We start from the raw sequence: 16,597 nt of genomic DNA, 5'->3' as shown, positions 1-16,597 counted from the left end.
AACCATCCACCTAGATGTTATTATTCAAATGGATAAGATCCAAGGCCATAAAAAGATCTGAATTTTAACTGCCTATTTACTGCTAGGGGAATATTTACCTTGTACAAACACAGTGCAGTTGACTGGGGGTAAAAGGAAGTATGGTTATATTGCAGTGGGTCTCTGCCTTAAGAGGGCAATGTGTAAGAATGTGCATTAACCCAGAGAAATGTACAGTACCTTAGAGTCTTCAAATGCAGAATGCAAGGTAGGGAAGGTGGCTCATCTGAGAATGTGTTCACTGTGCAGACTCAAGGACCGAAGTGTCCTCCCCACACCCATGTAAACGCAAACCCCACACCCCAGGGAGGAAACCTGTCTTGGCTGGGAGGGTAACATCTGGGATTAACCTTTGACCAATGCGCACGCACACACACACACACACACACACACACACACACACACACACACACACACAGCAGAAAGCAAGAATGAACTGACTATAACCACAGAAAGATTATCTTTGCAGTCCATATGAAATCCAAGGAAATTAGGAACAGCCATTGTTTTTTGTTTGTTTTTTGTTTTTGTTTTTTCCTCTGGCATGGCTAAGCAAATATCTTGATCCATGAACTACAGCTGGAAGGCCAGGTCCTGTCAAGGCTATTTGGTTTGATGTTGTTGATAGTGATGATGTTGTTTTAAGGAACCTCAAACTAAGAACAGGTTTTTGTTTGTTGTTGTTTTTGTTTTTGTTTTTGTTTTTTGGGTTTTTTTGAGACAGGGTTTCTCTGTGTAGCTTTGACCTTTCCTGGAACTCGCTTGGTAGCCCCGGCTGGCCTCGAACTCACAGAGATCTGCCTGGCTCTGCCTCCTGAGTGCTGGGATTAAAGGTATGCACCACCGCCCAGCCGTTTTTTGTTTGTTTGTTTGTTTGTTTGCTAAGATTTATTTATTATGTATACAAAAGAGGGCACTAGATCTCATTATAGATAGTTTTGAGCCACCATGTGGTTGTTGGGAATTGAACTCAGGACCTCTGGAAGAGTAGTTGGTGCTCTTAACCGCTGAGCCATCTCTCCAGCCCAAGAATGGGTTTTTACATTTCAAGAATGAAGAGCCTGGCGGTGGTGGCACACGCCTTTAATCCCAGCACGCGCCTTTAATCCCAGCACTTGGGAGTCAGAGGCAGGCAGATCTCTGAGTTTGAGGCCAGCCTGGTCTACAGAGTGAGTTCCAGGACAGCTGGGGCTACACAGAGAAATCCCATCTCAAAAAAAAAAAAAAAAAAAAAAAACACAAAAAAAAAATCAAACAAACAAAAAACACAGGAGGGTGGTTTGCAAATATGCACTTCCTCCATTTGAGAAGTATTAAGTACAAACTATGAAGACAAAATTATAAATGTTTCAGATAAAAGGTCTAGTGGTGCACATTTGGGAGGTAAAAAGCAAACAGATCACAAGTTCAAGACTAGCCTTGTCTAGAAAAATAAAGAGCCAGGCACAGTGGCACTCAGGAGGCAGAGGGAGACAGACCTCTCTGTGAATTCCAGGCCAGCTTGGTCTGTGTAGCAAGTTCTAGGCCAGCCCAGAGCTACACAGTGAGACTCTACTCAAAGAAAGAGGAGGGAGTGGAGAGGCAGGCAGGCAGGAAGAAAAGGAAGGGAGAGGGGAAAAGAAACTGTAGCACTCTATTAATTTTAACATTCATAACTCCAAGGAACTCGGGGAAGAGAAAGGCCAGATTTCTTGGTGGCTTTGGGAAGAAAACTATGAATCTGGATGAGGAAGAAAATGTGAAAACTCTGCTGCCGCCATCATCTGCAACCACAGGAATTTTAGCCTGCAAGGTCTCTGCAGAGAGGCCGGGGCAGACTCACAAGATCCACTGATTATCAGGAAAGCTGCCGCCTGACACAGGAGACAGTCAGGGTGAGCTGGGCAGAAAAAAAAAAAAAAAAATCTGTTAGTGACTCACAAGACAGGAAGCAAAACCAGCCCCCAGGAGCCTTATCAAGATGAAGGGCGTAAATGCCGACCAGTTTGCAGCTGACTCCAGGCAGGCTGTTTGCAAATACCCAGGCAGCTGTGGGTAGTAATTCACCACTTCATGATCAGTCGCTCGCAGAGCTTCAAATACATGATAAAAGAACCTTGATTGATGACCATAGGGCCAGGCAAACAAGGTACTCTGAAACCTGTAATTAAGGGACAGTCCTCCCAGGCACTTACTGAATATATCAACAGACATATGAGAATGTGAAATGAGTCATCAGTAGCTAGCCACCCAGCATACTTCCATGAACTAAAATTATAAAATTATGGTATATGGAAAAAAAAAAAAAAACCCTGAAAATAGATTCAGCTAAGCAAGCATGATTGCCAGCTTCAGAATTAGTCAACTAGAGCTAGGAACTTGGGTTTGCTTCCTGGGACAGTAACCAGGTGCCCAGCCCGGCACATAAGCCTTATTAAGACTTTTACTAAGCACCTGAAGCTTCGAGCCCATAGCTCACCAACACCCTGTAGACTAAAGGCATCTGCTGCAGCATGGCCTAGGGGTTCTTCCTCAGGCTCCTGTCACAGAAGTATGTACTCTGTCATCCCGTGGACAGGATAGAAATGTTGTCAGAAAGAAACAGAAGTGAGGAGTAGATCCCGGGGAAGGAGAAAGGCTGGGGTCTCCTGGCCCTCCGGCCTTAGATGTCCATTTCAGTCTCTGGGTCAATTTCAAACGCCTGGAATTCGGTGCCTCCTCTCTGCTCCAGTGCCCGCACTAGGCCCTCAGCATTGTTGCAAGTGACCTGTGAATTTGTTTCCTGTGGTTGTCTAACGAATTACCACCACATTAATGACTTCAAATGCACACACCTAACTTGGGAGGCCAAATGTCCAAAATGAATCTTACTGGGCTTTAGATCAAGGTACTAACAGCTAGACTTGGTAGTTCACACCTATAACCGAAGCACTTAGGGAGCTGAGGCAGAAAGATGGCTATGACTTCAAGGCCTGCCTCAGAAAGGCAAAAACATCAGGGACTGGGTAGATGGGTCGGTGGGTAAAGTGCTCTCACTTCCCCTGCTTGGGGATTCAAGTTCAGATACGCAGCACCCACATAAGAAAAAAAAAAAAAAAAATCAAAATAAAACAGCCAGATGTGGCAACAGACCTGTGATCCTAATGCTGGGAGGTAGGTTAAGGGGATCCTTAGAATCATTTCCTACTTGCCGTCTCCTGTGGGAAGAAGCACCTCCTCACCCACAGAAGAGCTCTCAGGAACAGCCCTGTTTCCTGCTCTGCTTCAGATCCTGCTGCCCACCATGCCTTTGGTGTACCCCTCCCCCACCCCCAGTTCAGCTGGGCAATGAAACTTAGACATTAATATTTGAAGCATAAGCAGTTCCCAACGATCTGCCTTTCCCAGCATTCCCAGGTGAACCGGTTTTCATCCTTCACGGCCCACACAATACTCAAGGCTCACCAAAAATTTTCATTTAACCAGGCATCCTCAAGTTTGCTTTGCTAAAGCTGACCAATTTAAAATTCCTTCAAATACCGGCGCTTAGGGGACCTGGATGCAGCTGGTGGTAAGGCACTCTCCTGGTGTGCACAGAGTCCAGGTGCACCCTGTGATTCCAGCACTTGCAAGGTGGAGGCAGGAGGACCAGAAGCCCAAGAGTGGCTTCTTTTACATAGTAGACACCAGGCCAGCATCCTGTCTTGTTCTCTGGTGGCAGACATTCAAAGATCTCATGTTGTAGTGACCCACCCCCAGCCATAAAAGTACTTCATTGCTACTTCATAACTGTAATTTTACCACTGTTATGAATCATAATATAAATAACTGATATGCAGGATATCTGACATGTGACCTCCCAACGGGGTCAAGACCCACGGGTTGAAAACCACTATCCTAATGGAAAAGTGGCTACCAATGTGAAAACTAAGAAAATTCCATTACAGGGCTCGGGACTCTTTTTATTCCATCTCTCTGTTTCTAGACAGAACCATATCAAGAACCAATTGGTCCCAAAGAGAATACTGAACCCCCCAGAGATGACCCAGCACACAAAACATTATCTTAGAATTCACACACAGCATAGGCAGCTGGTTATAAGCAAAATTCCGAAGAGCTTCAAATGCATCAAGCCCTGTGGTCCCACATCCTTGTTCCTAATGAAGATGAAATCAGATCACAAAGCCTGATTCTTCCTAAACTACAAATCATTCTGAAATGTATCCATTTCATGCCTGATAAATTTGAAAGCCTGATTATGTTGTACTTTGTGGACAAATGTTAAATATTAGCCAGATAATCCAAAAAAGATCTTTGAATGTCTGCCACCAGAGAACAAGAATTTCAGACTGTATCATAGTGACGGGACGCTTTGGAAAGTCCTGGCTCTGGAGTAATGTAATGATTGACGTTGGGTTCGGGGGAGAGAAGAAAGGGGAAGAAGAGAGAGGGATGTGTGGAAATTCTGCCTCTTCAGTCATGTGGACGGTCTGTCATGTGCGGACTCTGAAAACTGAAGAAAACATGACAAGAAAGATGCCTGCCAAGGGTCAACCCACCCCAGAATTTGAACAAGCCAGGGAAGGAAACAGAACAGACCACACTGAGCTAGCAGGGCATGACGGTACATACCTGTAATCTCAGCACCCTCTAGGCTGAGGCAGGAGGATTATAAATTTGAAGCCAGCTTGGATTACATTCCAAGAACAGCTCAGAATACAAACAAGTAAGCAAAACCCATCAAGGTGGTCACAGAACGGATGATGCTTGACAAATGTTTATTGGGTGGATAAGTAGACAATCACCTATACCCATAGCTGCCGAAGCCCACCCTAATTGCAGAGAAAAGCCCACATCCCATCCCTTGTAAGAAAAGAAAGCGCCTGTTCTACCACAGCCTCCATCCAGAAGTGGCTGTAGCTCCAGTTGTGCATGCTCCAAAAAGCCACCTCAGGGAAGGTGTCCCTTTTACTGTGGTGTTTGTTTCCTTTGGCATGGCAAGATGTAATTTCCCATTTTTAGAACAATGCTCCAAAGAACAGCCACAGAAACAACTTCCAGTGGGGGCAGCTTTCTTCCTGGCCACTGCTACAGCCCTGTAAAACAACAACAGAGGGGTTTTTGTTTTTGTTTTTGTTTTTTTAATTCCAAACACTATTAGCATCTCTCCATCCTGTTCATTCTGTGCGGGCTGGAAAAGCCCCACCACCACCCCAGCAGAACCTCGAAACAAACCTGTGCCTAGTAGGAAGCTTTGGAAATTCCTATTGTCGGTTATGTTTGGGTCTGGATGTAGTGTACCTCTTTGTGTGGTTCCCATGCAGCAAAGACTTAACGGAAGCCGTGGAAAAGCTGGTGTGTATCCTTTGGGTGCCCCATACGAGCCCAAGATCAGAAGAGGACAATATATTCTAGAGAACATCCAAACAGCAGATGAAGGTGAGCCAGGAAGAGGGCAGCCACCTCTAGCCTTAACCATTAAAGAAATCACTTTCAGGGCTGGAGAGATGGCTCAGAGCCTAAGCCTGCTGCGTGTTCTTCCAGAGGATCTGGACTCCTAGCATCAGTCAGGCCATTCACAACTGCCTGTAACTCCATTTTAGGGAGTTCCAACACCTTCTTCTGGCCTCTACAGGCACTCACACCCACTGGGCACTGGGGGTGGAACACAGGGCATTGCACATGCTACTCAAGTACTCTACCCTTGGCCTACCTCCTCACCCTTTTTTAGACAGGGTCTCACTAAGTTGCCTAGGCTAGCCTCCAAGTTCAAGCCTTGTCTCTCAGGCCTCCTGAGTAGCTGGGGTTACAGGTACATGATACAATTCTTATTTCTCTTCATCTTCCTTTGTATGACTCTAGGAATAACAACTGAATTTTTATTTTGGTAAAAAGCAAGAGAAACTGTGACCGTTGCCACGACAGAGTTCATAGGGAAGGGACTGCCTGAGTGACTGGACCACCCAGTCTATCATCCTCAGAGAGTCACTTGGCATCAACAGCCACCCCCTGCTGACTTCCAGAGGAAGGGTCCCTCACAGGGTGTGGCTCTTCCACGGTGAATCAGGAAGTGGGGGGATGGCAATCTCCTTGTGTGGTCAGCTTTCTGTTACTATAATGAAATAACTGGGGTAATTTCTTTATTTATAAGGAGAAATATTCTCTGAAACCACACATTTTGGAGAACATGATCCAAGATCTGACACACCTCTTGCTTTGGGCCTTTGATGGAGCCAGGTGGCTGTTATCGAACTTGGGGTTCACAGCCTGTGTGCATGACAGGTCCAGCACCCATCCCCAACAAGCTACAGGAGACTGCCCTGAGCACTCAGCTTGTGGCTAGGAAGCAGCAAGAAAGAGGTAGTGTCCAAGGTCCCACAGTCCCCTTTGAGGGTACACCCCTAATGCCCTAAGTCTCTCCTACCAGGGGTCACCTCCTAAAGGCTCCACCACTTTCCAATGGCACCCTGGGGACCAAGCCTTTAAGGTTTCTCAGGGAGCATTAAACATGCAAACTGTAGCGCCTCTCAGCACTGGTTTGTTCTGAGGCCAGCAGCTTAAAATCTATTCACCCAGACTGTGAGCAGGTTGCCAATACATCCATCCCATTCCAGCAACTCCTGTTCTCTCCTTTATGCCTTGACCATGAGTCTGTCTTCATCCCTTTCATTCTTTTTTTTTTTTTTTTCCTTCTCACTTGTCTGTAGACAAGTTATCTGTAGAGCATTTACACACGTGCCTTTCCAATCTTGGCCACTCCTCTGTCCCTCCTTCCCCAAACAGGGTTTTCTCAACCCCGGTACCATTGATCTGTTGGAACTGATCATTCTTTGTTGGGAGCTGGAGCTATAGAACACATATTCTTCCTCATCGGCTCACTGTCAATCAAAAGGCCTGGGGGAAGAGTGAGGGGGTGGCTGGGAGGCAGAATCATCACTTTTTCACACCTAAAGGGGCCTGAGATATGATCTAATACAACCCCCTCATTTTGCAGATGAGGAAACATCCTGAGAGGGGGAGGAAGAGGATGTGTCAGGGCCAAAAATGTGGGGGAACAAGTGCCAGGCCAAACAGGAAGTCAAAATTCCAGGCCTCGAAGCAGGATTTCCAGTCCCATTGGAACAAAGGGATTACTTCCCGCAGCTCCTTTCTCCTTCCAAAACTTTCTCCCTTCCAGAATCCAGAGTGAGCAAGACATGACAAGGCCCCAGCCTAGGAGGGCCAATGTCCATGCCTGAGATTCAGTGCCTAAGCTTCTAGTGAACAAAAATGACCACCGATCACATCCAGAAGATCTTGTGACAACTCACATTGTGATCACATCTCAGTGCAGTCCCATAATCACGACTGAAAGGATGTCAGCCCATCTGACCACACCTGTCCCCACTGAAGACAATAAAGAACAAGAGATCTGCAGAGCTTGGGAGGAAGCCTGGGGACAATGTCTGCCCTGGCCCTTTCTAGGCAAGCTCTTTACCAGCTGGGTTACATCTCCAGCTGAAAACATGTTTGATTGAACTGAAGGTTTTAAAAATTAACCAGGAAAGCTGGGCATGGCGGTGCACACCTGTAACCACAGCAGTTGGGAGACCAAAGCAAGGAGATCATAAGTTGAATGCCAGCCTGGGATATGTACCTTGTCTCAAAACCCAAATAAACAGGGGGACTGGCAAGATGGCCCGCAGGTAAGGCCACTTGATACCAAGCTTGACAATCTATCTTTGATCTTCAGAACCAACATAAATGTAGAGGGAGAGAACTGAGTCCCAAAAGTTCTCCTCTACCCTCCACATAAACACTGTGACACATAAGCACCCACATGTGGACACACACACTAAACAAGTAAACACAAAACAATTTAAATACATAAATAAGTCTTTAATGCAAACACAAAAAAAAGGAAACAAATAATAGCAGAAATGGTAAGAATATCTTATTCAAGTGACATACATGTGAAAATCCCGTGTGTCTTCTCACATTTATTTATTTTATTTTATTTTAAGATTTATTTATTTATTATGTATACAGTCAGTGTTTGGCCTGCAGGCCAGAAGAGGGCACCAGATCTCATTATAGATGGTTGTGAGTCACCATGTGGTTGCTGGGAATTGAACTCAGGACCTCTGGAAGAGCAGTCGGTGCTCTTAACCTCTAAGCCATCTCTCCAGCCCCCTTATTTTATTTTTAAGACATGGTCTCACTCTGTAGCTGAGGATACCCTTGGAATTCACTATGTAACCGTAACTGACATTGAATTCATGAGCAATCCTCCCGCCTCAGCCTCTCGTGTCTAGGATTACAAACATAAGCCACCCACTCACCTAAATATTGTCACATCTTTTAAATTTGTTAATTTTTTTTTTTTTTTTTTTTTTTTGTGTGTGTGTGTGTGTGTGTGTGTGTGTGTGTGTGTGCCTATGGAGGCCAGAAGAGTATGGTGGATCCCCTGGAGTTGGAGTTAAAAGTAGTTGTGATCCATCAGATATGGGTACTGAGACCTGAACTCAGGGTCCTCTGGAAGAGCAGCAAGTGTTCTTAACCACTCAGCCATCTGTCCAGCTCCCCTCCTCTGAATATTACCACATCTTAAAGATGACTGTCCTATGTCCCAGTGTGGGCTGAGTCACTCCTCACTCTGTCTTCCAGATAAGCATCCTTACACTATCTTTCCTAATAGACCCCTGCAGACTGCAGTCCACATTCACACTCTCTAGCTCCCCTTGTCTCTATACACATGGGCCCATCCTTTTTGCAACCATTCTATTATTTGGTGATGAAAAGTGACCCCAGAAAGGCTGATAAATGTTCTAAAGCCTACAAATAAAAGGCCAAGTGTGAAGACAGCCAGGAAAGAGGAAACCCCACCCCATTCCTCAGACACAACCCTGGGCCTTCTGCCCCCAGTTGGCCTTAAAGACCCTGGCTGTGGAAATGGCAGATCCAGCTTAGGTCCCGCCCATGCCCTGGTCCTTGAGCTGAACCCACTAGGTAGATGTTCTCAGTACCCATCACTATTGCCTACTTCCAGGGCCATGGTGGCATGGAATGACCCCTTAGCTCCTGGTCTAAGTCCTGCAGGGAGTCCAGTGACCCAGGGCCTCTCCAGACACTTGAGTCATCATCAGAACCCTGGTGTTTTAGGGAAAGTTTAAAATAACATTTATACATGAAATGGGGTGGAGGCTTTTCCCATCAGCTATCCCCCACCTCACTGTCCCCAGTGACTCTCAAAGGATGTCAGAAGCCATCTGCTTCGAGAGTTCTCCATTGTATGCTTTCGGGTGCTTGGCCCTCCCCTCGGCTGGGCAGGTGCCAGGAAAGCCAAGCCTAGCTGTTCAGAGCATTGTTCTCCCTCAGAAGAGGATCTTGAAAGCAGAAGGAAATTAGAAACAACCACACAATGAATACCAGATTCTCCTTTCTCCCGGCTTTGGTTGCCAGGAGGCGGGGCTCGGCTAGCTGTCAGCACACCCCACCCAGCACTTCTGCCTTCCAGGATGTCTGCACAGCAAGAAGGGCTGGCCCCCCCCCTCGCCTTGAGTGATCCCGAATTTATCTCCATAGCCTCCCTTTCTCTCTCTCTCTCTCTCTCTCTCTCTCTCTCTCTCTCTCCCCCTCCCTCCTTCCCTCCCTCCCTCCCTCTCTTCCTCCCTTCCTTCCTTCCTTTCTTTCTTTCCTTTTTTTTCTCCAGCTAAATGCTGATTCCTTGAGGGCGGAAACACATCAGGGCTTCTTCATTAAACATAAAGTTCCAGTTACTCCATGTTTGGTGACTAATTCTTTCCATCTAGACAGATGTGATGGTACCAGAGCAATGGTACAAGGCACATTCCTAAACATTCCAGTTGAGCATCCCATGTCATTGTGATTACTGTAAACCTAGTGATAGGCCCAAGGGAAGCCTACTACTGCGCCTTGTTATATGGACATGCTGTTAAACCACCTTCTAACTAAATACTTATGTTTTGACCTGCAGATCAGTGCTGTCCTCAACTCTGCACAGAGAAACTTCTCTATGCAATGGGCAGCCCAGAGATTCATAAGTAAATGGTCAAAGTGCTGAAAATGAGTTAAGTATTGATGGCTCAGCCCTAACTGAGACATCTCTGCAAACCACTCCCCACAAGCCTTAGGGAACGTGTTGGAAGAAGGGACAAAAGAATGCAAGAACAGAAGATGGGAGGGGTGTTATAGAACGCAGTCTGTGCCGGGTGGTGGTGGCGCACGCCTGTAATCCCAGCACTCTGGAGGCAGAGCCAAGCGGATCTCGTGTGATCTCTGTGAGTTCGAGGCTAGCCTGGGCTATCAAGTGAGTTCCAGAAACGGCAAAAAGCTACACAGAGAAACCTTGTCTTGAAAAACTAAAAAAACAAACAAACAACTTGATGTGACGTGGAAATTGTTGCCCTCGTTAACTCTGCAGCTCTAGTTACCTGCACAGGGTCAAGCCAACAAGGTCAGTCACATTGCAACCAGCAGCACTAACTGGGCTCAGTGAGCCACAAAACAGGGAGAGGGCTTGAAGTGGGGAGGGGCATGTGTCCTAGTGCGTGGGGGGGAATGAGGGGGAAGTCGGAATGGATACAAGCAAGATACAGAAGAAGAGGATAAGCTTCCTGTACTCCAGCTCCAGGAGATCCGGCACCCTCTTCTGCCTCCAAGGGAACTGAATTCCCTCCCTCAACCCCCTCTCTGTCTCTCTCTGTGTCTCTGTGTCTCTGTGTCTCTGTGTCTCTGTGTCTCTGTGTCTCTGTGTCTCTGTGTCTGTCTCTGTCTCTCTCTCTGTCTCTCTCTCTGTCTCTCTCTCTCTCTCTCTCTCTCTCTCTCTCTCTCTCTCACACACACACACACACACACACACACACACACACACACACACTTAAAAATAAAACTTTGTATTTTGAGACAGGGTCTCACTATGTATCTGTGGCTGGCCTAGAATTCGCTATGTAAACCAGGCTGGCTTTGAACTCATAGAGGCCCACCTGCCTCTGCTGGGATTAAAGGACTGGGCCACCACTCCCTGTCAAAATAAAATTCCTTTTTTAAGCACACATGTGGATTCATCAAGTCCTAACACCCACATCATACAGAGGGAGAACCAGTCAAGTATCCTCCCCAAAGCTGCAGACAGCGACACCTTTCCTGGCCCACTTAGGGTCTGTCCAGTGGCCATGGACGTGGGTACTGCCAAGAGAGCTGAGGTTTACTGTGTCCAAAATGACAAAGGCCAAGCGAAAGATCTAACTAAAGTGCCAGGGGGCTAGAGTTCTAGCTCAGTGGAAGAGGTCATCCTTAGCATATGTGAGGCCATGGGTTCCATCCCCCTGCACCAGCAAAAACTGATAATCATAAAAATGAGGACCAGCAAGACAGCTCAACCAGTGAAACCACTCAAAGCCAAACCCGACCTCCAGGACCCAGGTGACGGAAGGAGAAAGCTGACTCCTCAGATTGTCCCCTGACCTCCACGCACTGTGGTACTCATGGACACATATACTAAATAAATAAATGTAATTTTAAAAATGAGAGTCTAAACTTAATTAAGCTAGGGATCATGAAACATTTTTACTCTTCATACTCGATAGAAGAAAAGGTCAACACTTAAGTGTTTTCGAATGAATTCTTCAAAAGCATTTTGAGTTCTCCATAACTAAGTATTTTCTTTTCAAAAGTTACCTTCATAAATGAAAAGAGGCCATGGATTTGGGCGGGAGCAAGATGGGGGGAACATGGGAGGAACTGGAAGGAGGAAATGAAAGGGGGGACGTGATGTGATTTTATTTTCATTTTAAGTCACTTTCAAGTTATAAGCCACGACAAAATGGGAGTAATTATCCAACAATTGATGTGTCTGTAGTTGGCTCAATAAAGCCCTGGATATGCAGAAGCCTACAGGGAACAGATGAGTCACTTTATGAGGCAGAGTAAGTGAAGGAAAAGCCTGTACACGAAGGACATTTCAACTTCTAAATAAATGCTTTCTAAAATGGCCTCTTGCCCCTGCCTTCTGAAACAGAGCACAAGCCAAACCCAGAGGCATATGCTTACAATCCTAGTACTGAGGAGGCTGAGGCAGCCTGAGCTACATAGTGAGACCCCATTTCAAGCAGTAATAATAATAATAACTAATAAAATAAGCAAGACAGAGCATATGAGCTTGGAATGAAGATACGGAGAGGCTCATTCACCCAGATTATGCAAGGCCCTGAGTTTGAGCCCAGCCCCCCCCCCCCCAAAATATAAAAATAACGCAGAAGGCAAGAGACAGTACTTCATCAACCTCCTAAGGCAGCAGCACACTAGACCTGGGAAGCCCTGCTCCCGTGCCATCCACCAGGATCTCATCTGAAGGACTTCCTCTCTCCACCCCAGGCTCTCATCTCATCCCATCTCTGCCCTCTAGTCGGCCACCTCAGCCTTCCAACAACCACAGTTATTCAGAGCTCAGCTGCCACACCCCATGGGTCAGCAGTTTCCTCCGTCCACATTTATTAAAGTTACAGAGCTGGAAACTTGTGAGCGTGATCCCAGAAGCACACTGCAAATGTCCACTCTAGCAGTCAGCACTCTCCTGACACAGGACGACTAGTGTGCCTGCTTCCAAGTCCTTACACCCTGCAAGGTGGCCAGAACAGGTCCCTGGGGCCACATTTTTAAGACAAAACTAAGCTTTACAGCTAAGTAAGCATCACAGGTGCCTGGCCAGTAAATGGCAGATGTATAATATTGACCCTTACAGCTCCAAACCCACAGGCTTTGCAAATTCTTGAGGCACCCACTCTGCTTAAGGATCCATTATCCAAAATCCACCAAGAAGAGCTGGGGAGATGGCTTCATGGGTAAGGGCTTGCATCCACATGTGAGGACCTAGATAGGAGTCCCCAGAGGTCACACAAAGCCAGGCACAGTGATAAGCCTTGGTTTGTTTTTCAGTTCTTCTCGGCCTTTTTTTTTTTTTTTTTTTAATGTGTGTGCTTTGCCTGCACCATGTTGTCTGTGCACCATGTGTTGTATACAGTTCTCACAAAGGCCAGAAGAGGATATTAGATCCCCTGGAACTGGAGTTACAGCTGATTATTAGCCATCATGTGGGTGCTAAGAACCAAACCTGGGTCCCCTGAAAGAGGAGCCGGTACTCTTAACCACTGAGCCATCTTTCCAGCCCAGTACTGTGGCTTTGTAATTCCAGTGTTTTTCCAGAGAAGCAGGAGGTGGAGATCATAGAATCCCGGCGAGTTCTCAGCCTAGCTAGCCTGGTGTACATAGTACCCCACATTCAGGCTGACTGGTATCCCTTTAGACTTCTGACTACCAATGTCAAGCTGCCACCCAGCACTGCCTGGAAATATCCCTACCTTTGCTAGAAACTCCTTTTCTCCTTTTGCATAATGGTGAGCCCGCCCGCACCCTGTCTTTGCTTTTAGATTACAATCTCACTGATTAAGTCACCAAAAAAAACAGAAGCCAAGATCAAAGGCTACCTACCTCATACTCCTTCTGTCCAGCCTTCTGCCTGCCTGCCTTCACCCAACCCTGTGCTCTCACAGCAGGCCTGTCCTTTGATGACCGACTACCCTGCTTTGCCTGGAACTCAGGATGTTCCTGGGATCTGGAACTTTTCATCTTAAACTGGACTTTTAGCTAAAGCTGGGCAGATAACTAATACAGATGGGCTTTGCTTGTTCCTTGCCAGGGCCGGTACACCCTCCAGGGTGGAGGGGTAAAACGCAGCAAAGTGGGTACCTTTGGCGGGTCAGACAAGTGGCCCCTAAGAGAACGGGCCACACACAACAGAGTTAGTGCAAGAGGTTTACTGAGGGAGGGAGGGCTCGGAGAGCGAAAGGGTGTCTTGAAGTGGGCAGGTAGACAGACTGACAGACAAGCGTAAGGAGCAAAGGAGAGTACTGTGACAGACGGGCACTTTAAGGGCTGTGCATGTTCGAATGGTGACTTTGGAAAGGCACCTGGTGGCAGGTGATAATATAATGTCCTCGGCAGGGGGTCGAGGCAGGCTGGCCACTGTGGCGGGAACTAACACAGGGTACAAAAGAATCCCGTTGTCCCTCCCTCTCCTAATGTAAGGGCTTCACGCTGCATCTTCCTGTCTTCTGTCTCTCCCATCTCTGTCTCTGCTGAATCATTGCCCTGAGCAGGCCACAGGTTTTAATAGCCGCTATCTTAGAGAATTAAAAATATTATTTCCCAGCATCTGCAAAGATGGCTTAATCGTTAACAGCACTTGCTCTTTCAGTGGACCCGAGTTCAGTTCCCAGCACCCACACCAGATGGCTCATAACTGCCTGTAACTACAGCCCCAGGAGCCCTGACTCTTCCTTTTATGGCCTCCACAGGAACCCACACATAGAGATAGCACACACACCTGAATAAAAATAAAAATAGCCGGGCAGTGGTGGTGCACGCCTTTAATCCCAGCACTCGGGAGGCAGAGCCAGGCGGATCTCTGTGAGTTCGAGGCCAGCCTGGGCTACCAAGTGAGTCCCAGGAAAAGCGCAAGGCTACACAGAGAAACCCTGCCTCAAAAAACAAAAACAAAAAACAGAAAATAAAAATAAATAAACAAGTAAAAAATATTTCCTAGCCCCAGCTGTCTCTTCTCCTACCAGCCCATTTCTTGGCCTTTTTCAGCTGCTCTTTCTGTCCTCAGTGGGTCTCAGCGTCTCCTCAAGCCTCCACTCTCTTCTCCCAAGGAAATCCTTATCATCACAGAAGCGAAATACAACGTAACCAAGGAAAGGTTTATGGGGCTACAGGTTTCAGAGGAGTCAGCCCAAGGTTACTTGGCTCCGTGTACTTGGACAGAACGTCACGGTGCCAGAACCACGTGATGGAGGACAGAAGAAAGCCGAGTAAGGGAAATACAGGGTGAGGCAGGAGGAACAGACAGACAGACTGACTGAGACCCCTTAAATTCTCAGCATCAAGTCTCTCCACAGATTCCAAACATATGTCTTGAGGGGGTCAGGTCTACCAACATTGAGGAGCTCACACTAGAAGCCATGATTTGCTTGGACAGGAAAGATGAGTGGTTGTCAGCATCCCATGCCACAACTCTTGAGACCACCAAGCAACTCCCAAGCAAAGACGTGGAGACTTACTGACTATGAATGCATGATCTTAGCTTAGGCTGGTCCCTCGCTCTTTTAACTTAATTTAACCTGTTTCTATTACTCTACATTTTGCTTCAGGGCTTTCACCTTTCTTTCATTCTGTATGTCCTACGTTCCTGCTTCCTCCATGTCTGTCTGTCTGGCCTCTGATGTCTCCTTGTCATATCCCTTTCTTTCTCCTCGAAACTAAATTTCTCCTCCTACTTACTCTCCCTGCCCGGAAGTTCCACCTATACCTCCTCCCTCACTATAGGCCATTCAGCTTTTTATTAGACCAATCAGATGCCTTAGACATGGTAAAATATCTTTACATATTTAAACAAATGTTCCACAATGCAACTTCCCAGCAGTACCTTTCCTCAGCATGTGTTTAGTGGCTCAGGTTTGCCATTTTGCTTCTTTGAACTTCAGTTTAGTTCAAAAAGCACTTCCTGCAGCCTTATCTCCCATCAGGCTCATTTAACACTTGAAAGGTTTCAGAGACAAGGGCTTAAAGATGAGTCATGAAGATATGGTCCCTGTCCCTTAGAAGCAGGGGGACAATTATATTAGTTGTAGTAATTATAACAGGATTAATTATATTCATGTAAGAGCTATAGCTGAGGATGTGTGTGTGTGTGTGTGTGTGTGTGTGTGTGTGTGTGTGTGTACTTGAAGGCTTGAAGGTAAAGGAAGGTGACAATTGTTTTAGTTCATAATGTGGAAAAGATGGGATGAGCAGCAAACACAGTCTATCCAAGCTTGTGTGTTCTAACATAAACCAAAGAACAAGCCAGGCCTGACAGCTCATGCCTAAGATACCAGCGCTCCGTGGACCTACGTGGATTGAGATCCTGTCTCAAAAAAACACAAGAGAACAATAAAAAAGAAAAACACCACAGGATTCTTTGCTAGCAAAGCCACAAGAGTTAGAACCTCACATCTCATGGCCCCATGCTTAGTCATGCCACAGAGCAAGGCTTGTTTGCTGACTAGGCTCCCAGATGCTCATCTAGCGCCGCAGGAGCAGAAAGTTTGTGAATGATGGTTTACCTTAGGTTCATCTTCATCCCCTCCCTTGCTTTCTTGCAAAGAAAAAAAGCAAAACACATCTAAACAGGCAAATTGTTCAGTTCACAATAACCCAGAGCTTACCAATTAGTAAACTTCAAGGGAATAAATAGATAGCACAGATATGGGGAGCCTGTCAGAGTTCCTCCCAAGACAACCCTCCTTACGGGACAACGCAGGTACTTTCACCACAGAGGCCAACCCTGCAAATTGAAAGACTGTCAGAGAGGGATCTGAAGAGGGACTTGTGAAAGGAAACCCTCAGCTTCCTTAGCTGTAGGGATGCAAACCCAGAGAGGGCACCTGGCACTATGGGAGGCTGAGAAGTCAGTCCTTCCAGCTGAAAACAAAATTCAAGCAACCCTAAACCCACGTGTCCCCCAAGTATCTCGGTAGTGAGTGAGTGAGAGCGAACAGAA

The 16,597-nt window shown here is 46.6% G+C and overlaps 2 protein-coding genes across 3 annotated transcripts in view; one reads left to right on the top strand and one right to left on the bottom strand.

Moving 5' to 3' along the window:
- The window catches only part of LOC118594502 (solute carrier family 22 member 19-like), a 703,508-nt gene that overhangs the window by 118,760 nt on the left and 568,151 nt on the right, over positions 1-16,597 (top strand). The window lies entirely within an intron of this gene.
- The window catches only part of Ahnak (AHNAK nucleoprotein), an 84,080-nt gene continuing 72,232 nt past the window's right edge, over positions 4,750-16,597 (bottom strand). Inside the window, exon 6 of the mRNA XM_036204722.1 lies at positions 4,750-5,093. Within this exon, the coding sequence (XP_036060615.1) occupies positions 5,086-5,093 (8 nt within the window). The 3' untranslated portion in view covers positions 4,750-5,085. The remainder of the gene's footprint in view (positions 5,094-16,597) is intronic.

The sequence above is a fragment of the Onychomys torridus genome, chromosome 1 (genome assembly GCF_903995425.1).
Source record: "Onychomys torridus chromosome 1, mOncTor1.1, whole genome shotgun sequence".
NCBI lineage: Eukaryota > Metazoa > Chordata > Mammalia > Rodentia > Cricetidae > Onychomys > Onychomys torridus.
The sequence above is the reverse complement of the archived record's forward strand: the minus strand, read 5'-3'. Positions and strand labels throughout refer to the sequence as shown.